We start from the raw sequence: 22,829 nt of genomic DNA, 5'->3' as shown, positions 1-22,829 counted from the left end.
ATATTATTAAAGTGAGGTTAAAGATCCACCAAATTTATTGTTTTACCTTTGCTTGAACGTGATCTTAAATACTCCATTTGTCTCTGGCATTGCCATTGTATGCATATTTCAGAAAATAACAGCAGCATAAATTGCCGTTATTCTGTCACCTTACCTTTATCCAAAAGGAAGAAATGGACATGATTTTTCTCTTCTTTACTTTTTGATTTTCAACAAGGTAATGCTCTGGTTTGGAGATTCTTTATCCAAAGTAATGCCATGGATCAAGGAACATATTTTGGAATTTTGGATGGTGATCTTGATCTCAGGCACTAGCTCTGGCTTTAGACTTATTGGTGACAAATCTGGGGGTGATCAAGTTACCAAGAAACGAACAAGAGGGGGCCTCGTATTCAGCACTTTATCAGGTAAAATGCCTTATTTTTAGATGTACTTATTATACTGCAAGACTATAGTTATTTATGATTTACTTGTATCCTGTGAAGTTCTCACTTGGTAACAATCTTGACTGATTTTATTTGTCATGACCTCATTTTCATTGCCTATATAGTGTTCAGCTAATATCTCCTCTTTGATGTTGGACGGTTTTGTTGGTTTGGAATGATAGTGATGTCATTATTGGTGCACAACTTCATATCTCATGAATAATTTGCATCACTAGTAGCTGCATTTTGGAAGCCAGCAAAAATCTTCATCAATTTGTAATGATATGTTTATCTCAGTTCAATTCTCCACCAGAAATAGGAAAGAAACAGAATTCGGAGGCCCGTCATCTCAGGTATAGCTGAAATATCATTGGTTTAGTCTTGTTTTCATTATTTTTGAATCTATTGAATAGTAGAAGTGAATATTTGATGCTCTGATTCGGTCCACAACTGGGATTCTATCTGGATAATAATACATGTCGAATATTTGATACATGGTATTTATGTGGATTCTATCTCATCAAATCATTGTTGAACATTTGAGACATCTGCTGGATATTTTGTATCAACCATAAACTATTTTTAAATATCAGTCTTATAATAAAACAGTTATTTTATGTCTGGGTCAGTTGTTTTCAAGGTCCCGACCAGACCCGTCCCACGATCGATTTGATAAAAAATTCGAACCAACTTGAACATACTTTGGTAAAATCATTTTCTTCTTAAATCACTAGTTTTTAGAAATGCTGGCAGAGTTAAAAAAGAATTTAGGATTTTGGCATTTATGGCATGAGGTTCATTGAGTAAAACTTTTTTAATCACTTAGCAAGTGCACGAAAATGGTTAATTGATTTTCTATCCCCAGCATATATGAAATTGTTCATTTGCACGAATTTTATAGCAGTAATTAATGTGACAAGTATTACCAGAGTAAAAGACGAAAAATAGATGGTTTCTTGTAAAATTGAAATGTAGTAGTACTACTTATTTGATTAAATCAGGAAAAGAATTCCAGTTAATTTTTTGCTGTTTCTTTAGCCAGTTATCTAAATTGCAATAATTTAAATAAAATATAATTAGATCAGTTATGACATTATGAGTAAATTAATTTTGTTTTCTTGGGTGCTTCGTAAAAGGGGAAGAATCTGGCCATAGTTTTGTACATCCTTGTAGTATATCTATCCTTACTATCAACTTATTAACAAATAAAGCATAGTAGTAGTATTTTAATTTATTTTTCTTGGCATTCGTGCATGATCGCATCTCTATATATTTTCAAGACTAATAAGGATCCATTTATAGCTATATATTGAGTTTTGTTAACTTCTTTTATCGTTATATAAATTTTATTTGGCGTAATGAGGATCTGGAATTTTTTTGAGCAAATAGGCAGAGGAGAAATTCACGAAACTGCAAAACTATGAAATGCTCTATTACCTTTTTATAAACATGATATTGATAATCATCAATAAGCATAAGGTTTGATGAGTCTAAAAAAACGGTGAATTTGTCCCATTCATTTTATCCCGTGCATTAAACAATATTATCTCGAATTAAATAACTACTGCAACCTGATTTGGATTGATTGAAGAATTTGGCATGCAACTTGATCTGTGACCAATTATTGTGATGTTTGAGTTATTTACAAACACAAGCATGTCCCCTTCCATTAAGAATAACATCCTATATGCGTGTGGATAATTTGTGGTTTCTTTTAATTACCATTGTTATTGTAGTCTTCTATTGCATTTGCAAATACCATTGATGTTGATGCGAAGGTCGTAAACCACCATTGATTATATAAGGTTATCATTATTACCCAACTTTTAATATTTTATTTGTTAACCACCAGCTTTACTGAGTACTTATAATGTATATTCGTTAGATATAAGACATTATCATATCATGAATTTAAAATTAATATATTACGATAAAGAATTTGTTCAACCAAACAACTAAACAAGGGCTACTACCTAGTTTATTCAACAGAAGTACGACCCACAAATCATTAACGAAAATCATTGGTGTTGCAGATGCTGCTTTTAGCTTTCTTTGTTCTTAAATTATTTTATGCATGCCAAAACTTTGAACTAATACCGATAACTTTGCTGATCCACCAATTAAACCATGGATACATAACTTCATTTAATTTCCTATTCCATCCAATTTCAAGAGCATTGTTTTAAAGCGTACTCATTAATAACATAATTTATAGTTGAAGTGAGAAAACTGGAGTGTACAAGGGAGTAGTAAAGTTTTCCGCTGTCATTAAATCTGCGGTGAACTTAAACCGGCGGCGGCCACCGCCATTATCACCTTATTAACGAGAGTTTTAGAAGTCCACGTTGAAGATTCAACAACTATGATAAGTACTCAACCACAAAAGATACAATAATTTGCTAAGGATAAAAATGAATCGTTGAATTTAATTTTAACATATGAAAATAAACATGATTATGAATCAGACACAAATTGCTTTATCCAGTGAGACGATACATATGCAAAAATATTTCCCTTGATCCTTTTATCACATTCGAAATGTCCTACTATTACTATTTAGTACTTAGGTAATGACACAAAATTTTAGAATATCTTAGTATTTATTTAGTGAAAAGATATATTTTTATATATTAATGTGTAAGAATTTTTATAAAAAGAGTGTTACATTTTTTATGAAATAAATTTTTAAAAAGACGTGTGACATCTTAAGATAAAATTTATGGATTTATATTTCTTTTAAAGATCTGTTTTTCGGATGGTCGATTAAATATCATTTTATCAATATTTAGAAGTAAATGTAAAATAAATCAAGATAGATATTTTTAATAATTCCGCCACAAAATTCAATGTCTCTTTATATATAAATGATAAATCCCTCAGCTCCGTGTCTCCACCTCAACGCGGCCTCCAGAACCACCAAATAAACCACTACAGCTCTCAACTCACACTAACAAAATCAAATTCGCGCTACAAGGAATAGAAATGCTACTCCGAAGCTCATCGTCACCAATTCTGCAATCATGGCCACCAAATTCCGCATCAGACCCCGACGCCCTGCCTCAGCTGCTACGGACCAGATCCGTCTCCTTCACGGCCTCCTCCGCCTGCAGCTCGCCGACGCGGATCGCGTTCGACTCATGCATTAGAGAACCGCTGAAGCCGAAGAAGAGCTTCCGCCCGCCTGCGCCCGATCCGGTGAACATCCAGGATAGGAGCGATGTTGTGTCGTTTTTCCTGTCGAGCTCCGGCTTGGGCGAGGCGACAGCGGTAACGGAGGAGCATGCTATTCCATCTGAGAGGACTCTGCAGGAGGCAGGGGACGGCGGCGGCGGAGAGGGCGGGACGACGGGCCGGGACCTGGCCGTGGGATTAGTGAGGCGTATTATGAGACGATGATCGATGCTAACCCTGGAAATCCTCTGTTTTTAGCTAATTATGCTAAATACTTGAAGGAGGTAACATTAAACTTCTTTGATTTTTCTATTTTTAATGAAATCAGGTTTCATTGATGCTGTGTGCTAGTTAGAAAGAAACTGATCTGAAATTTGTAATTTCTAGTGAATTTGGTTGTATTATTTCTGTATAATTGTGAATAGTTTTGATCAGTAATTAACACAAACTATATGATTAAGTTAATTAACACACATTTATAGTATTCCATTGTTCATGAAGATTCATTTTGATGCAGTGTTGATTTTGAGTTTGATGAAGGCTTCTTCTTCGGTATTGTGTCTAAATGATGTAGTTACCATTGTTGTTTTCGTTGATGAATAATGGAATTGATTTTGTAAGCAATAATTTGATTTGTAGGTTAAAGCAGATTTCACAAAAGCAGAAGAGTTCTACGAAAGAGCTATTTTGGCTAACCCTGCTGATGGAGATGTGTTATCACACTATGCTGATCTGTTATGGCAGACTCACGGAGATTCTGCTCGAGCCGAGGCTTATTTTGATCAAGCTGTCAAAACCGACCCCAACGACTGGTGAGAACCTGATTCTTTGTTTCATGATTACATGCTTTTCTTTGTCACCACTTCAGAATCTTTGGTTGTTTGAGTAACAAGGGAAGCTCTCCTTTGTTTTTTCTATGATGCACGGCAAACTCTGATCCCATGCTTCTTCAAATAACACGGAGTTAGTTAAAAGCTCCTCCAGTTCGCCCCCCGTGTAGTGTTACACAATTTAAAGTAAATCTAGTGAAAATGTGGATATAATTTGATGTATGCATGAATGAGGAGTCATTTTTCTTGAGTTTTGTTTATGTCAACATGATCAAAGACATGTGTTTATGTGCTTAAACTCAGCAAATGTCAATCTTGTGGCAGTTTTGTGCTGGCTTCGTATGCTCGTTTTTTGTGGGATGCTGACGACGATGAGGAAGAAGAAAATGACGTAGAGGCGGCCAAGGCCTCAAACAACCAATATGCAGCGGGAAGTCATAAGTCACCTTCTGAATTCATCACAACTGAATCTCATTGGCCTCCTCTTGCTGCAGCTTCTTGATCTAATGCAATCTCTCTCAATAAGAGTGTGTATACGTGAAGAGATTGCTATATAGATGAGCTTTGTGTAACAGTATCTTCTGTCGTATATAGTGAAAAATTATGCGAGAAATAATTGATTTAGCCAGCAATTACTTGAGAGTTTTGTGAGTCTTTGCTCTCTTGTGGCAGCGTGTTTATGATCGACACAAATAATTGTACTACCTATGTTTGTATTTTTCTTTTAGCGAAAGTGAAATGCCAAAATGGAGTTGTTAAAAACCAATAAATTGTAGAAAGTACAATCAAATTTAATTAGCGTTGTGTCATACTTTTACCACAATTAATAATTCTAATGAAGTCAATAGAGACATAAGTATGAATGAGGTGCATCCGAATCATGTAACCCAACTGAAGCCCGGCCCAAATATCGACCCCCACGTCACCAACCCACCAAAATAGCATTATCCGATTCCGTTGCATCTCACCGCTATATTCCCACCATTGAACAATCTCATCCGGACCTCAAACCCCATTATCCATTCCAATTTACTCACCATTTCAGGAACGTTATCGGGACTCACGACCTTTCTCTTCCCACTCTCACCCACCGCGCGTGATCTAACTCACCCCTAATCCTACACTCCATAGTCCCCCGTCCCATACACTCCCCGTCATGTAGCGTGGCGCAGCAGCTGACAAACGAAAATTTAAGATAGGGAGTGATATACCAAAGTAAACCGGGATATCACCGTTAGATCGTCACAGCCCTTGTAGTGGGGCGGCACGTGTCCCAGCACACCCGCTCGAGAACTTTCTTACCAAACGAGGCAATCAGAAACTGTCTGCAACGGTCAGATCCACGACTCTCGCGGGTGCCACGTGTCCCACGTAAATATCTCTTTGCTCCTTTTGAGGTGGTTTTAGCATTATCTCGAAATAAGGCGTCGTGGCGGTTAAGTTTTGGAGCACATTTTTGTTTAGTTTGAGAGAGAGAGAGAGAGAGTAGAGAGAAGCAGAGAAGAGGTAGCTGAAGCTTCTCACTGCGACCGGTTTTTTAATCCACTTTGCTTGGTTTCACCTTTCCGCTCGTAACTTCACATGGTTTTGGCTTTGTAGGTGCACGAGAATTATGGCGGAGATTCAGCGCAGTGACGAAGTTGTGTCGGTGGAGCTCCCAGCTCCTGCTTCCTGGAAGAAATTGGTACTCTTAGTAGCTATTTTGCTTAATGTTGACTTTCGTAGAGCTCAATTTCTAAGATTTTTTGGCTGAATTTTGCTATACCTTTCCTTATTTAGTGTTTGCTTGCTTGTATTTTCTCCTGCGGTTGCTTTTACCCTGTGTTTCTGGTGCTAGGTTTAATTTATACCAGTTCTTGTTAATTTGGGATTTTTTTTCAACCATGTTGTAGCCAATAGTTGATATTCGTTTTAAGGTATTTTTTGGAGTGGAGGGGGCTTCCCTTTGATTTCCCCTTTTAAAAATTGTGTTTTTTTGGTTTCTCTCTTTTAATTTTTTGTTTTTTTTTTTATATTTGGGACTGTTTTTTGTAGTTTTAGTTTGTAGTGATAATTTTCTGCATTTACAAAACAGTTGTCTTGGAACCATGTTTAAACAGCGTTTTACACAACTAGAATTGTTTTTGCTGAAGGTCGGGGCATGTTTGACTGCTTGTATCTTGGCAATTTTTGTTTTTCTTCAAATATTCATTCCAGTTTTGTTATTCATCCTGTTGTTTTTGAACATCGACTGTATTTGTTTTTAGGTATGTTGATTTGTTGAGTTCTACATGAGTGACTTGAATTGAGTTGTCAGGTTAGCCAAATTTTTTTGAACCCCGGATAGTTGCCTTATCTTGTTAAGTTAAACCCTGACTCCATTGGCTCCTTATCAGCCAAGATGGTATGTTTTCATTTGAACAAAATCACTTGTTAAAAACCTGAAGGGATGAGAATTTGGTGATTATTATGTAGGGACATGACATTGGATTATGGAAGGGCATGAGATGAGTGGGAGATTGTCCCCAGTTTTCAGTTATACACGCCTGAAAAGTGATATGTTTTTCAGTACCACCGGGTGGAACCCCAGGAAAATGAGATTGTATTTGTTTCACCTATGGGGGGAATCACCGCAGAATTTGGGGCAGTACCTAAAATCCCATGAGGGGAATCCTGCAATATCAGAATTCGACTGGGGTACGGGGGGGAAAGCCAAGAAGATCTGCTAGAAGGAGAAGGTGAAGTCAAGTCCTACATCTTTGGAGATTGAGCCACAAATGAAACGTGAAAAAATATCGATAATAAGGGAAAAAGAAAGAGGCAGAAGCTGGGAAAGAGGAAGTGAGGGGACTGAAGTTTATGGAAAGCCAGATGCAGCAAAAGAACTGAGGGGGTAAATTGATGGAAAGCAAGATGCTTACAAACAAGGCCGGAAGATAAAGAAACCCAAAATCGGTACAAGACAAACTGGGGGGAAAATGTTGGTGAGCGAACAGGGGTGCCATGTTGATTGATGTGGGGTGATGCCAAGGATGTTAAAACCCCATTGAATGGGGAAAGGGTGATGTAAAGATAATGGATGGGGATGCTTCACATGAAGGTGAAAAAGCTGAACATGAGAAGTTTTCTGAGAATGTGCAGGGGCCCATCTGAGGGGTCCCATGCATCTTCTGGCTTGCCACCCCAGATAAGCCCATTGAAAAAGAACAAGGTGCAAAAATGGAGCTGAAAGCAGGTGGCCAAAGGGGGGCCCCAAAATTTCCAGGGAAATGAATGGGATCCAGGAAGACAGTATCAAAACGAGCTGCAGGAACAGGAGCAGGAACAAGGTAATAATCAAGGCGGAGTCCATGGATAACAGCAAGGTGAACCAATCGCCAATCACCCGTCTCCCTCCATTAGTTGTTAAAGTTGTTAATGTAGAGCATCAAAGTCGGGTCCCTTTTTTTCTGATTTTGAAAATACAAAACTTGGATGACTGTAATCTTAATGTAACTAGATGCTGTTAAAATAGGAGTTGGTTATGCTTGACATTCGACATTTGTAGCTTTTGTGTATTCTGGTGTTGTGGGTATCATGTTATATTATGCCATGCTGCCCCCGCCTGACTTTGCTGCGGCTATTATGTTGCTTTTTTTTGTTGATCCTTTGTTGGTGGCGGTTGAAACTGTAGTTAGGCCTGAGGCAACTGGAAAATCAAAAATTGATCTTTTACTTCTTTTTTAATATTTTGTATGTTGTGTTTTTGTTTATGAAACCATCAGGGGTTTTTATCTAATCCGTGTCTAAAACTATTAATTTTGCATGGGGTTAGTCTTTTATTTTAAAGCTAAAAGCTGATTTGTGATCAAAACGTAGCAAGATTTGAAATACAATATTTGTTTTCTTTTTAAAATTTTATTTTTGGGTGTTTTTTAAGATGGTTTGCTGGTTTTTTTTTTAATTATGAATGTATGTATAAAATTGGATGTAAAAAGCTAATTAAAAAAAACATGTCAACATAATGTTATTCGTGCATGTAAGTTGGAGGGTTTTGTTATAAATGTTTTTTTGGAAATATTTAAGTATCAAACCCAATTGTAGTAATATTTACTTACCATATTTAGAAAACTGGGAGTATCAAGAAAAATAGACGATGTTAGGTTCGTGCGGTAAGTTAGATGATGTTTATGGTAAAATTGAAGAATTAGGTAAAAAAAACGGATACCTTCGAAAATTTTAGGAGAAAGTCAATAGGAAAGTTGAAAAGTGTGAATCAAGATTGATGAATGAAAAGGCAAGGGTTTGGAATCTTATTCCAAGGCAAAATTAAAATTTTGATCAAAAAACCACATCTTAGAATCAAGGTTTGGAATCTTTTATTTTGTAGTTTGGTATCATCCTGCAGACAAAGATTCTAGGTTTACAAAAATTGAAATCTACCTTTGAAAATCAACAACATTCTAATAGTGGTCCTACTAAAAATTTGGGATCCCCATCTTTCTTTCCTTTTCAATCCAAGATGGTTGCTTTTTTCCCCCTTCTTCTTCTTTTTGTATCTATTTTCCCCATCACATGGTACTCTCTCTCCCCATGATTAGTCAGTTCTAAACATGTTCTTTTCATAATAAAGTTTTGACTTTGCTAAAAGAATTTATTGAATTAAATATAAAATTTGGAGATAACTTTATCTTGTTATCTTAAAAGATCTAACCCCTTATTATTTGTCTCAATGCATTCACGGGCCGCAACGGCCCTCCGGGGGCAACATCCCCAAACCAAAGCGGGGGCCCCTCAAAAAAGTAAAACACCCCGGGTTCGGCGCCCGGGGCCTAAAAGGGCCTTTTCGGGCGGGATCGGGTCATCGTGGGCCGGGGCCAACCCCCCGCGAAAAAGCATCAACCAAGACCGAGCCCGACTGGGTCAAGACCAACGTGGGGCCCTTCCTCCCCGGGGACCTCCCACGGGGGTCGCGGGGGGGAACAGGTCCCCGGGGCGGGGCCCGGCCCGGGGGTCCCGTCCCCCCCGGGGAAACCGGAAAAACCCCGACCCAGCCCCCTCCCCAAGATCGAGGTTCAGCCCCACTCCGCCGCCGTGTTCGCCCCCATTTCCCCCCCAGCAGGGGCGTTCAAAGGGGTCCCCCCTCCCCCCCCGAGGCCCCCCCCTTTTTCTCCCACATCGGCAGCCCCTTCTACATCAACGCCTACCCTTTCCTGGCCTACATAAGCGACCCTTCCCACATCGACCTCAACTACGCCCTCTTCGAGAAGAACAAAGGCATCTACGACGCCAAGACGAAGCTGCATTACGACAACATGTTTGATGCGATGGTGGATGCGGCGTACGCGGCGCTGGAGAAGGTCGATTTTCACCGGATGGAGGTGATCGTGTCGGAGACGGGGTGGGCGTCCAAGTTTAGAGACATAATGTCTCCAAGCCATAATGCTTAAAATGGTAAGTATATATTATATCATATTTTTAATTAAATTTATATTTTGTATATGTACTTTATTACCCCTACATTAATTTGTTTACTAAATACACCTATTTAAGGATATAAATTTTGATTATGCATAGATGATGCATGCATTTAATAACATGTTGCAATCATCTAATTGTTTAAAACATGATTTGATAACTTTTTTTATATATGCCCATTTTAATGCATTTACTTAAAGATATTTCTTTAAAATTTTAAATATTAATTTTATTAGCTTTATATATTTAGTGTACATTTTGTCTACAAATAAAATAAGATTTATCAGCAAACAAATAATTTCAGACTTCTTAATGAATTAGTCTTTATAAATGTGAATTTAAATAATTTTTAACAAATAATTAGCGCTATAAAATATAAATAATTAGTTATCTAATATTTTTTAACTGTAAATACTTAGAGTTACTATAACATGTGACAAAAAATAATTACTTTGTAATTATAATACTATAATCTTCAATATTGATAAACTTATTCTTTTAATCACTTTTTATTCACAATAATCTTTAAAAAATAATAAATTTTTTAGCTCACTTTAATATAACACCCAACACATTAAAATTTGATAATACTATATTATATATTAATACTACTAATTAAGTGAGTATATGGTTTTGATTTTAAGAATTCTCTAGTTCTAATTTTTTATTTTTTTATTTTGATTTTTTTAAATTCTTAAATCTTGGACCATTATAGTTGAACCTCGATAAAATCATATGTTCTTATATCATTTATTTCATATTTTAAATATATTAAAATATTTAACTATAACATGCAATAAATTAAATTTGATACATGGTGTACGAATGCTAATTGAGTCTAGTGTTTATGATTTTAAGTTTAATTCTTTATTTTACAAAATTATAATTTCTTTAATTTATAATTTTTGAAAGATTATGTTTAACAGTGATCAATAAATAATCGCATGTTCTTAACTTATATATTTAACATTTTAAAGCTACATATTTAATATTCCCTCACTCTTTTTTTTGCAAATATTAGAATTCCTAACTCTAAACAAATAATACTCCGCACTATCTTATAATATTAGCAGAGTTTATGATTTTTATTACTTTTAATTATTAATCAATTAGTAGTAGTTGACATGTGGTATATTAAAATAATCTAAAATGAGAAAAGTAGATTCATCCAATTATTTTTGTATTAAATTAATAATTTCTTTGATTTTTAACATTTAAAACGATAGATTTGAATCTGAATAAAAATTAATTGTATTTTCTTAACTCATCTATTTAATATTTTAAAACTAAATAGTTATATTAAAATATTAGACGCCCTAGCTTAATTAAATAAAAAATATTAAATTTAGTTAAAGCAAAGAAAAATAACAAAAAAATTGAAAAGATAATGAAAAAATAGTATATTATTTTATTATATAAACCAATTTGAATAAGATAAATGTTTAATTTTTTACATATTTTTTCATATACTATTAAATGAATGATTTCATTGTTACTATATTGACAAAATGTTTCAGAAAATTTAAGGAAAAAAATAAGTTATGAAAGAATAGCACAACGTAAAATCTATTTGAAAAAGCATATGATGCTATTTAAGTAATCAAATTATTTTACAATTAAATATAATAATTTAGTTATGTAGTGTGTTAATTAATACTGGTAATCTAAATTACTGATTTTTTAATTAATTGTTTTAAAAATTTACACGACAAGAATGGTTTTGATTGAAAAAATTTTAAATTCATTACTCTAGTTGCATGATTAAGTTTATCTCCAATTAACATATATGCATTTAGATAAGAATAATTAATTTGGTTAAATTTTCCTTAATTAGGTATATATCTATTTAATACTTTAATGTTAGGGTAAATTAGTCACAATGTTATTATGGCTTGGAGACATTATGTCTCTAAATCACTACTCCGGAGTTAAAATTACATTAAATGCATAGTAAAAGTATATTAGAGCATCTCCAAGGGAAGAAGGTATATAGAAAAGGTATATCATCTATATACCTTCTCAAAAAGTGAAATATACCTTTTCGAAAAGAAACATATTCCAAAGAAAAAGGGTATATAGAAAGGTAAATGATTTTTAAACATAAAATAATACTCGTACAAAATGCATTAAAAGAACCTAAAGTGTGATACCTTCTCAAATACATTTCCCTTGGAGAAGGGTTTTTCATGAAAAGAAGGCAAATATGGTAGTTATAAGATTTTACCTCTCCATGGATGAGAAGGTAAAGATACCTCTCCAAAATGGGAAAATGTATAATACCTTCTCAAAAACCTCTCCCATTGGAGAATGATTTTTCATAAAAAAAAAAAGATAAATATGATAGTTATATTAGTTTACATCTCTATTTACCTCGCCCCTTGGAGATGCTCTTAAAAACCATTGGAGCTCCTCGTGCGGACTAATAGTGTTTATAATTAGAAAAGGGTGCCAAATTAAAGCGCAAACGTATACCTTCTCGGAGACAAGTTCTAGGTTATAATTCACTCTCTAACTAACAAAAAGGTCGAAGAATTTCAAATGCAAAATATGGTTTTAAGGAAACATCTATTTGAAAAACAATATAGTATATACTACTATAAGACGTCAATGAAGCAATTGGTATGTTTCAGGTTCATGTATAAAGTTTAAATTCGTGCATCAACTCTATTGGATCAATATTTTAATTTATTAAATATAATTAAAATTAACGAATTCAATATTTTAATTTATTAAATATAATTAAAATTAACGAATTCAAATCTCAAGAGTAGATTAAAAATTAATTTATTATCGATCAATCTTATAAATTATAATTCCTACATATTTTAGCACGTCATTGACAAATCTTGTATAGTAAAGGAGCACCCATAACTTGAGTTGATTAAATTACATTTTAAACACGCTTCATATAAGTTTATAAAACAATGTAAAATAATCTCAAACGAAATTAATTTTTGTTTAGAAATTTCTGATAATATCTATTTCTTTGAGATACTGCAAAAGTTTAAGTAAAATTGTGTACAGACTCTCTTTTTGAGGCCAACGTGAGGAATAGATTTGCGATGAAAAAAGGATCATATATATGAATAATAAGGTTGACTAATGCATATGCCCTGCTGCATTTAGAATTAATACACATATTTTTCGCATTAATTAGTCTTTTAAACCACTACGGTCAATACTATATTAAAATTTCTTACTTATTTTTATGAATAATATACTCCATATAGTAATTTATTTTATTATGTTGATTTCTATTGTGTATGATAAATTAATAATGCCAAACTAATTTTTATTTTTCCAACCATTTCAACTATTCCAGACTTCCAGTATATGGGTGATATATGCTTGGTACACCTTATTTTGTGAGCATAAGAGTTACCTCTGAAAATTAAAATTATTTTCGTTTATCTAAGCACAACTTATTTTAGTATGAATGTATGGTCATGCATTCATGCCCTAACTTGTTCGATATCAATTCTCATCTCAACTTTCTGAGATGCATATTTTGTAAAATCACCTATATAATTCCTAAAACTCATTAAATATCTGTTTTTACAGAAATAAATGATAATAGAATTAATATTACAAAAATCAGGCATTTGTCCAAAGATAGTGAAATAAAACACAAATTAAATGATGACCATTTCTTATCAATACTATATAGGAGAGTTTTTTTTTTTTTTTATATCAAATTTAGGAAAAAATTTAGCAACACTTCTATAGCTTATTTTTTTTACTTATTTATTGCTATGTCATTAACATCAATTAGTTTTTGCATTACATAGTATTTATATAACAATCAGTAATATATAATGCTCAGATTATATATAAAGGGAAATAATATACTACTATTATGTTAGCAACACCTGTAAGTGCCACTTTCGTTTAGTACACTTTATTTTATTTATTTAGTTTAATTCTTGATAACAATTATCTTTTTTTTTTGGGAGCTGTTTGGATGATCCACCTCCACAAGTGAATACAAATGTGTTTTTATATATATTAAGCTATTGGGCTACACTAAAACTTTGGCCTTTTACCTCAAATCTATATTGTCATTATGTGTATCAAGTAGAGCCATGGACTACTGCATGCAATATCTAATTCATATATATCTCAAATTCATTGAAGTTTGATTGCTGTCTTTAGTAGAGATTGTAAATATTCTAATTAATAGTACTATATATGTTTATGTTGTTTTAATTGTGAACTTATTTAATTTTATATTTTAAATTATTTAATAAAGTATTACTTTCTCTGTTAAATTATTTAATAAAGTATTACTTTCTCTGTTAGTAGAATTGTTTCTTTTCAGCATGAGATTTGTTCTAGTGAGTTAAGTAAAGAGAGAATAAAGTAGAAATGAAAAAAGATAGAGAAATAAAGATGGAAAAAGTAAGAGAGAAAAAATGCATTGTTTTTGGGATAATTTATCTCATCGATCTTTGGATGTGCAACTATTGATTTATTTTTTCTTCAATTTTAATTTTAATTTTTAGTTGATTTATGAATATTTTAGGATCCTATTCTATTAATTAGATCTTTAGTTACTTCTACGTTTAACATTTAAAATTGAATTAATTACTGATTATGAGACACTACAAATATACTCCATAAAGACGCAAAACTAGTGACGCAGTCATTTGCGTTGCAAAATTTTAAAAATAAACAAAATTAAGGACGCTAAATATAAGCGTAGTTAAGTTAGAGACGATTAAACTATTGCGTCTTTAAATTAGGGATACTTTCGTAAATGCGTCGTTAAATGCATTCACATTTTTATCCCTACTTTCATCTTTAGCATCACTGTATTGTTCTCCGGCGAAAGTTCGCCGCCTCAACCGCGGTTTTTCCTCCTTCCCTAACATCTAATTCTCACCCTTAACTTCTAATTCTCACCCTTAACTTCTAATTCAATAGCTTAGTCATTAACTCAACCCTCCCCCAATTCTACTCTCATTTTTCCTTCATTCATCTTCCTCCAAACCGATCAATTCCTCCTGAAATTCGGCGAATCCACAACTGGAATCCACAATCTCTCGCTTGAAATCTCTCTCCGATTCTACAGCGGAGTGTCTTCCCCACTTTCATCACATTCGGCCGAACGCCAGCGAAATTGCAGTGTCTTCCTCCACCGCCTGCATCTTAGGTTTATTCCTTTTTTCTTCCTAATCGGACGAGGTATAAACTTTTCCTTGATGATTTTGATTTCCTTTATTAATTTATTTGGTGGTATATATAAGTGATTGATTTTCCTTTTTTCCTTCTCATTTTTTCGTTGCCTAGAGAAATTGGAGAGTAGATCGATGATGAGTTCGTTCTCCAAATCAAAAGGTTCAGGAATTTAAATATAAGCTTCAGAAGGTGAGTCCAAATTTTTATGATTATTTTCTCAAAAATTGAAGAAACTTTGAGCTTAATTCTCATATAATTCTTCTTATGAGTCAGCTTTTTTTCCTTGTGAGTGAGTATGATAAAAGAAAAATTGAGTAGAACAATTTTAAGTTTATGAGTATGAGTATGAGTTTGATCATTGGTCAAGCTGGAATGTATTAAATCGTATAGAATTTAGGTATTTTGTGTATCTATACTCTGTTCATACATGTCCTCATCTTCGGCTTGTGAATGTAGCAATTCTTAAAACTGTTTTGTGAAATAAAAAATGACTTTACAAATATGTCATCCTTCTTTGCTGGGTATATTGGTTTTGTAATTTGATTATTTATCACATTTGCATATAGTTTCTGCAATGTGATAGTTTTATAATTGATTAATTGATTTTATAATATTGAGCATAATGAATAATTGAATTTATAATATTGAGCATAATTAAATTGCAGTTTTAAGGCTGCTTTCACCAATAGTTACTAAACGTACGAAGAATGTTATGATGAGACCATTATTTAAAACATTTATCTTGTTTTAGGTGGATTTTTGATATGGTATTGTTTAAACAAAACACTTATGAGATAAAACAGATTGAATGGACTTATGTCTTGTTATATCCATCACCAGAGCTTTTGTGACACAAGAGCATACTGTTATGCAAGAGCATTACTCTCGCTTTCACTAACGCCTATCTGTTATGCCGGTTGACCTCTTGCCAGAAAACAAATGTTTTGGTTCGAGAGTAAGTATGACTTTTTCGCTTCTCCTCTATGAGCTTCTTTGTTCTTGTTTTATTTGCACTTTAGCAATCTTAATAGCCTTCTTTTTATTAGGAGAATCTTTGAAGCCCTCTCCAGTGATAACTTCTTTGGTGGTCTTGACATCGACCTTGATGGATCAAGTCCAAGAGATGATAGTTGTCTCCCTTTCTATCAGATGTAAACTTTTTATCATTATCGAATTTTCTTTGTATAGTTGGTCAGCTCTCAGCCGTGCTCTTCTTAATTCTATGTTGTTGGTCGGCTCCAGCCGGTGGATATTTAGTCTTCTACATTTTCTTTACTGACAATGTTTTTTTTCTTTCTCACCATTACCAAGGAGCAGCACAAGGAATTTTGGGATCAGATCGCTGATCAGAGTTTCGACCGTCCACTTAAAACTTACTTTGACATGTAATTACTCTTATAACTATGGATTTATCTTTAATTCTCATTTCCAATCACATATACACATATTAAATGAATTCTTGAATGCAAGGTTGATATGTAGATGGAAGAATTACAGAAGATGAAGTCAGTGAGGTACTCTTTTTTGGTTAATGTTATAGTGTTGATAAAGATGCAAATAGAACAATCACATATATTGTTATAGTGTTTTAACAGGCTCGGTCATGTTTTTTATTCTTGGTTAATTCATTGACCTCATTGGTTGTTGTATTGGATATGAGCCCTGCATTACTTCTAGGAAATGATTGAGAAACAATAGAGTGATTTCTACTCCAGGAGAAGAAAAGTCAAGATTCAGCTCCAATGAGGTATATTGCTGCTGGTTAACTGAATTCAGTGCACTGTAAGTGAACTCTATTAAGCAGTCAGTATATCAACTGTGATCTAGACTAAATAAACTTAAAATCACTTGAAAACTATTCTCGTATCAACCTTTTATCTGCTCATTCAAGCTAGTAGGTCTTAAGATTTAACAACTTGTAGACCCTCACTTTGGATAAGATAAATGCTGCAACTGGTGACATGGTAGACTATGCCGAAGTAAATGGACAAACTATAAAAAAAATTATTGTCTTTAGCTGTTTTTTTGATGATATAATACTCCTAGTAATTACTTTGCTTACTGTTATGTATTATTTGAACATCGATATTTCAATAGTATTGTCTAAGTGTTGGTATTTATAAACCTCAAGATCCTGCCTTTTCTTTGTAGTTCTTATGTTTTACTCATCATAGTCTTATGTTTCAGGTGAATTCTTATCATCATACATGGGTTAAATGAACACAGGTACAACAGTACTTGGCCTCATCCTTTTTTTTTTTTTGCATGTGCCTTAGGCAAAAGAGAACTATTGATGCTAGCTATGATTATTAGATACCAACCATAATAGAAGTAATATTCTCCTTGTAGTGGATGCTACAAACAACTAGTCTCCTGCTTTGGTGTATATGCAGTGGACTCGATAGCTAAGTGCTAGAGTATTTTCTACCACCTCCTAGATCTAGAATTATATATGCATGTGGTGTTGGTGAATAACAAATGTATGTCTGAACTTAGATTTTTTTGTTTTCTCTTGAATTCCTTGCTGGTAATAATTTGTCTACTTGAATATGATATCTGACTCTGTTTATTTGTCAACTATTGCTTCAACGAAGGTTTTAGCCAACTAATAGAAGTTACACAAGTCGTGCTATATGAGCTAGGTAGTTTCTCCTATTTGAGTAATAGTAACAGTACTAAATTGAAAATTGTGGAGTATTGTGGCTTCATAAAGATAGAGCTTCAACAAATCAATCATATAGTATGTCTTACATTCAAGTTAAGTGATAAATAAATCTATAAATAATGATTGTTGTCATGTAACTTAGTAGGAGTTGTTTTGATGTTTGTATATTTAATTTTCAGATCATTAAGCTTTAGCAAATCAATCATATTTGTCTTACATTCAATCTATGTGATAAATTGATGTTTAGATAAAGGTTGTTGTAGTTAACAAAGTAGGAGTTGTTTTGATATTTGGATATCTGATTTTTCAGATCAGATCTATGCACAAGCTTTGCTTAATGATAATTGGAAGCATTGAAGAGAGAATGTAGAGAGTTATCAATCAAAGAAGCAGCTTAGTGTCCTTCAAATCTCAAATCTCGATTACTGTTTATGAAGCTGTAATTTACTTATTGTGGAGGTGGAGTGTTTCACTTAATCAAATATTGTCTCAATAAATGTTTTCTTAATCTTTGATCAATAAATTTACAAATTTGAAAATAAAATTTGAGGTTTCTTTTTTTTTAAAACTGGATTGATATTAGTGACGGATTTTTTCCGTCAGGAACAATGAGTTAAGTAACAAGCTTTTTACAACGACGCTAATCCGTCAGGAATAATTTACTGACGGATATATGGAAATAATTCCTGACGGATATATGGAATTTACTGACGGATATTTCCGTCACTAATGGCCGCTTTTTTTTTTTTGTGTGCACTATTTAAAAGCGTCACAAATCCATTGGAGATGCTTTTAAAAGCGTCCCAAAAATTAATTCACCGATGCTAGTTAAAAGCGTCCTTAATTAGATTTGGCACGCTTACAATAAGGACACTTTTTAAAGCGTCGGTGATTTATTTAGAAACACAAAAAAATGTCCTTAATTAACCAAAAAAGCGTCCTTAGACTTCTTTTTTGTTGTAGTGAGAGTAGATGATATAACTTCTTTATAATTAAATTTTAATATATAGTAGTAGTAAATATTAATTAGGATACAATGTATTATGATCCTAATATTTAATATTAAAAAAATAATAATGGCCCATATCGAATACATAAAATCAGGAGACCGTAGTTCACTCTAAATAACATTATCTATATTTTCATAAGATCCTTATATAATACTTGTAATTCAATAATTTTATAGCTACGCTTATTGCTCCATCATTAGATAAAATTGTGGCTGTTTAGATATAGTCGGAGATAATTTAGAGAGCGAGTGCAAGACAACAAGACGTCTTTGATTACTATAAACTGTACATCTAACTCGATAACAATATTGTAGCATCGCGTACAAATTATATTTGAAGTAAAATATTATTCAACATAAAAATTAATGTAGTAACCAAGTTGAATTGTTTTAAATGCAATTACCACGATTTCCCCGCCAAAAATATTGTTACTTTATTTTCTACATCACAATTTGGTAGCAAGATAAATTCAGAATTTAGATGTTACCCAATTCTTAAAATAAGTATACGTGATAAATTTATTTGACCGATTTGAGTAATCGAATGCAAGAACACTGACAATGTTTTGAAATTCAAATCAAGTCAACACAACACCTCTATGCATTTTAGTAATTGAAATTCAAATTAAAAAAATCATTCAAAGAATACAGCATAGATTTTATTGGATCATGAAAATACTATACAGCATTTTGTATAATTCACAAAAGAAAAGGAGTAACAACAATTAATCATGTTTTTCAAAAATAAAAATCACCACCTTTTCCTCACTATATATCCCATGCTATAATCATTCCATATTTTCAAGAATCACTACCTTTTCTTCTACTAACCCAAGCATTGTAGGGCAACAATATCCTTTTTTTTTTTTTTTTTTTTAAATTTTTAAGAGTGAAAAAATGTCGGAAAAGAAGACAAGAGGTCGTCAAAAGATCCCGATCAGACTGATCGAGAACAAAGACGACCTCTTGGTTTCCTTCTCGAAACGGCGCGTGGGCGTGTACAAGAAGGCGAGCGAGCTGAGCACGCTGTGCGGCGTGGACGTGGGCGCCATCATCTTCTCTCCGTCGGGCATCCCTCACTCGTTCTTCACCCCGGACTTGGACTCCGTCGTCCACGGGCGCCGCGAGGGAAACGGCCCGCAGACGAGGATCCACGAGATCAACAGGCGGCTGGATGGGGTGGTGGAGCAGCTGGAGCGGGAGGAGAGGAGGGAGAAGCATCTCGGCGGCGGCGGCGAGATGGGGTGGTGGGAGTTTCCGATGGAGAGCTTGGATGCGGAGCAGGTGAAGGAGCAGATCGAGTGGTTCCGGACGTTCAGGGCGCAGGTTAAAGGGCGGATTGAAGAGCTCAAGAATGGCGGCGCAAGCTCTGCGGCGGCGGGAGATGGTGGTGGTGGTGTTATAGGTGGAGAGAGTTTCTTTGCTGCGCCGGTGTCTGATGATGCGTATGGTTTTGCTCCGGCGTTTGATGGGGGGAGGTACGGTTTGGATTTGTTTGGTGGTGGGATGGGGAATGAGTATTTTCCGGGGTCGTCGGATGTCGGCGGTGATGGTCATGGTCATGGATATGGTTATCTTCCTGGAGGATATGGAGAGGCTGGACCTTCCAAATAGTTGTTTCTAACTATATTACTACTACCTATGTTACTTTTTCTTGTTGCTTTTTATTTTATTCATCTTCAACATATGTAACCTTGCATACCATGTACCAATGAGATTTAGGATGATACTATATCATGTAACTCTTCATGACTATTATTTACATAAAAATTAAAATTTTAATGTATTACTAGCATATACCACTATTTCGGAATATCAATCAAAAAAGATTTAAATTATTGGTGGGAGTGGAACACTAATCCAATCCATTTTCTCATGTCCAAGTGAAAAAGAATGAGGTTAATTTGCATTTCATGTAAATTACTCAACCCACTTCCATTTTTTACAAGGGAAAAAATCTTCACATATATGAGTTGGAAAGATTAGCAAAATATTGAGATTTGTAATTTGTAATTTGTAATTTATCCTTCTGTGTAATGTAATTATATTACTTAGATAAATTAAACATGTCGCTGATAAGGAAATTGTACAAATATTATTCCCGCCCACGAACCTCAGCCCACAGCCCAAAAGACCATATGTCTACAACAAAAGAGTGTTGGCCCATTTACACCTGAACCAACCTGATTTAGCTCATTAATTTTTTGACACATACTTGTTACTGTGTATACTAGTAATTTCGTGCTTTAATTTCTTTTTTCGTGCTTTTTTTTTACTATGTATACTAGTAATAGGAAAAACTCAATGCATTATGGATATATATGAAGCATAAAGTACAGAACCGAAGATGAAATATGATACATTCAATAAATCAACTGACTAAATTAAATATCTTAACTACCATTTTGTAGTAGATTTAGGTCATTGCAATGATGTAGTATTATCAATTATCATGGTGATTTTTGATTCATTAATTAAACTAACAAAAGTTAAAATTTAAGGGTTAAAATAAGGCTGTGTTAATTTATTTTTAAAAAATAATTTTAAGTGTCGCCTAGTTCATAGTGTGAGAGAGAGTGTCATTACAAAAATCTAAATCAAATAACTCTGGTATATATAAATTAGATAATACCCAAAATCATTATGACTAATATACGAATGTATGACCTAACTATGGTATAAAATTATGTGGGATACATCATATATACTCCCTCGCTTCCTAAAAAGTATAAACAATCTCATTTTATCATTTAACTAGTATCTCTCCCGTGCTATGCACGGCATAATGTAATTTTTTGAAATATACATATTATACGTATATAATAATAATGCATAGTAAAAGATTATTTATTCAAATTTATACATAGTGTTGATTGAAATTTGTTGAATATCTAATAAAAAAACTGCAAATCTAGAAAATGTAATGAAGTAATAACCGTGCAAACAGTAAAAGGAACCAAAAATATCAAGTTTGGTGAGCAAGGTTTGTAATGATTATAAGTGAGTATCAATCTTTCTCCCTCTGTTAAGAACAAAATATCAAATTTTAGTTTTGTTGCTATTCAAAAATACAAAAAAATGTACTCATATTACAACAAAATTTACGATGAGTCAGACGAATACCAACTCACGAAGCCTGTCAATTTGTTGTTTGAAAGTAACGAAAAATAAATAAAAATAAAGGTGTATCAATAATAAGTTACTAAATGTCATATTTATAGTCTAGAAAATAACTAAACTCTTCAAAAACCTTCAACGTTCTCAATAAAAAAAATACTTAATTAGCCAATTAGTTCAGTACCCAATTAACTAAAAGAATAAATCTAATCAGTTAAAGACTTCGACTAATCATAATAATAATTCGAATATCGAAAAAGCCTAAACCATCTTTCTTCCTTCTTCCATCATCCTTGTAAACTCCATAAAAAGATACAAATTCAAATCTTAAATTTGTAAACCCTCTACTACCATGCAAAAAATATGGATACTCGTCAACCAACTAACCGAGCAACTAAAGACAGCTCGAATATTACTGCCCTAATGGTGAAATCACATAAAATAACACAAAAAAACCCTTAGATCTGGGGCTCCATCGCTGCCACATATATGAAATAGTCGATTGCCACCTACATCGATGTGTCCTCCGCACCAATAAGGTCCGTGAGGCTCATGTTGATATTCTTCCTGTAATTTCCTCGGACACCAACAATGTCCAAAAAATGCAAATATGAATAACAATGAAAGAACATGTATTTATAGAAAACTAAAAGTTAACATTTCATGTTCCACAATTCATAAACAAAAGACCTTTTAGTTTCCACCATCTTCAACATAATTATAATATTTACATATGAAACGTTTACTAAAATTTAATATTTGCAGGTGAAATGCTTAGAGAAGAAATGCTAATTAAAGGCCACGTGCGGTGGTTTTTGGAATGTGGAAAGCAAAACGCTTAGAATATACGCCACCAATTAAAATAATGGACTATTAATAAAAAGCTAATTTAATTAATAAATAACTTTTTTATTAACCTGACATTGAAAATAAAGTTTAATGTCATTTGTTACAAATTATATCAATAATAAATGTCTATTCTTTTTACATCTCAAATC

General features: G+C 33.5%; 2 protein-coding genes and 2 long non-coding RNA genes across 14 annotated transcripts; all 4 read left to right on the top strand.

Annotated features, from left to right (window-relative positions):
• Positions 1–3,305: 3,305 nt before the first annotated feature.
• On the top strand, positions 3,306–5,153 carry LOC125186292. 2 transcript variants are annotated; one of them, XM_048082644.1, is made up of 4 exons: positions 3,306–3,880; positions 4,114–4,148; positions 4,236–4,408; positions 4,751–5,153. In XM_048082644.1, exons 2-4 carry the CDS (start codon positions 4,131–4,133, stop codon positions 4,926–4,928), a joined length of 369 nt encoding a protein of 122 aa, XP_047938601.1. In that variant the 5' UTR covers positions 3,306–3,880; positions 4,114–4,130; the 3' UTR covers positions 4,929–5,153. The 2 variants fall into 2 exon arrangements, with proteins under 2 accessions (XP_047938601.1, XP_047938600.1); XM_048082643.1 differs by lacking the exon at positions 4,114–4,148 and having other exon boundaries at positions 3,307–3,880.
• Positions 5,154–5,802: 649 nt separating this feature from the next.
• LOC125186381 lies at positions 5,803–6,158 on the top strand. Its single transcript, XR_007170424.1, has 2 exons — positions 5,803–5,932; positions 6,026–6,158. It is a non-coding gene; the product is annotated as an uncharacterized LOC125186381 (long non-coding RNA).
• An 8,465-nt stretch (positions 6,159–14,623) lies between these two features.
• LOC125186209 lies at positions 14,624–18,220 on the top strand. Of its 10 annotated transcripts, none has more exons than XR_007170384.1 (9): positions 14,625–15,046; positions 15,152–15,229; positions 15,881–15,995; positions 16,087–16,191; positions 16,358–16,425; positions 16,511–16,554; positions 16,636–16,787; positions 17,228–17,266; positions 18,021–18,220. It is a non-coding gene; the product is annotated as an uncharacterized LOC125186209 (long non-coding RNA). The 10 variants fall into 10 exon arrangements; XR_007170385.1 differs by having other exon boundaries at positions 16,625–16,787; XR_007170383.1 differs by having other exon boundaries at positions 16,352–16,425; positions 16,718–16,787.
• A 1,391-nt stretch (positions 18,221–19,611) lies between these two features.
• LOC125189340 (agamous-like MADS-box protein AGL29) lies at positions 19,612–20,328 on the top strand. Its single transcript, XM_048086625.1, has one exon. It carries the CDS (start codon positions 19,612–19,614, stop codon positions 20,326–20,328), a length of 717 nt encoding a protein of 238 aa, XP_047942582.1.
• Positions 20,329–22,829: the final 2,501 nt, after the last annotated feature.

Source organism: Salvia hispanica, chromosome 5 (genome assembly GCF_023119035.1).
Source record: "Salvia hispanica cultivar TCC Black 2014 chromosome 5, UniMelb_Shisp_WGS_1.0, whole genome shotgun sequence".
NCBI lineage: Eukaryota > Viridiplantae > Streptophyta > Magnoliopsida > Lamiales > Lamiaceae > Salvia > Salvia hispanica.
This window is presented reverse-complemented; position numbering and strand designations above follow the sequence as displayed.

Bases quoted from the DNA above. Each gene is read 5' to 3' on its own strand.
- LOC125189340 (XM_048086625.1), top strand. From the start codon at position 19,612: ATGTCGGAAAAGAAGACAAGAGGTCGTCAAAAGATCCCGATCAGACTG.
- LOC125186292 (XM_048082643.1), top strand. From the start codon at position 3,818: ATGATCGATGCTAACCCTGGAAATCCTCTGTTTTTAGCTAATTATGCT. The intron at 3,881-4,235 runs GTAACATTAAAC...TTTGATTTGTAG, and splicing joins ATGCTAAATACTTGAAGGAG to GTTAAAGCAGATTTCACAAA. The intron at 4,409-4,750 runs GTGAGAACCTGA...ATCTTGTGGCAG, and splicing joins AAAACCGACCCCAACGACTG to TTTTGTGCTGGCTTCGTATG.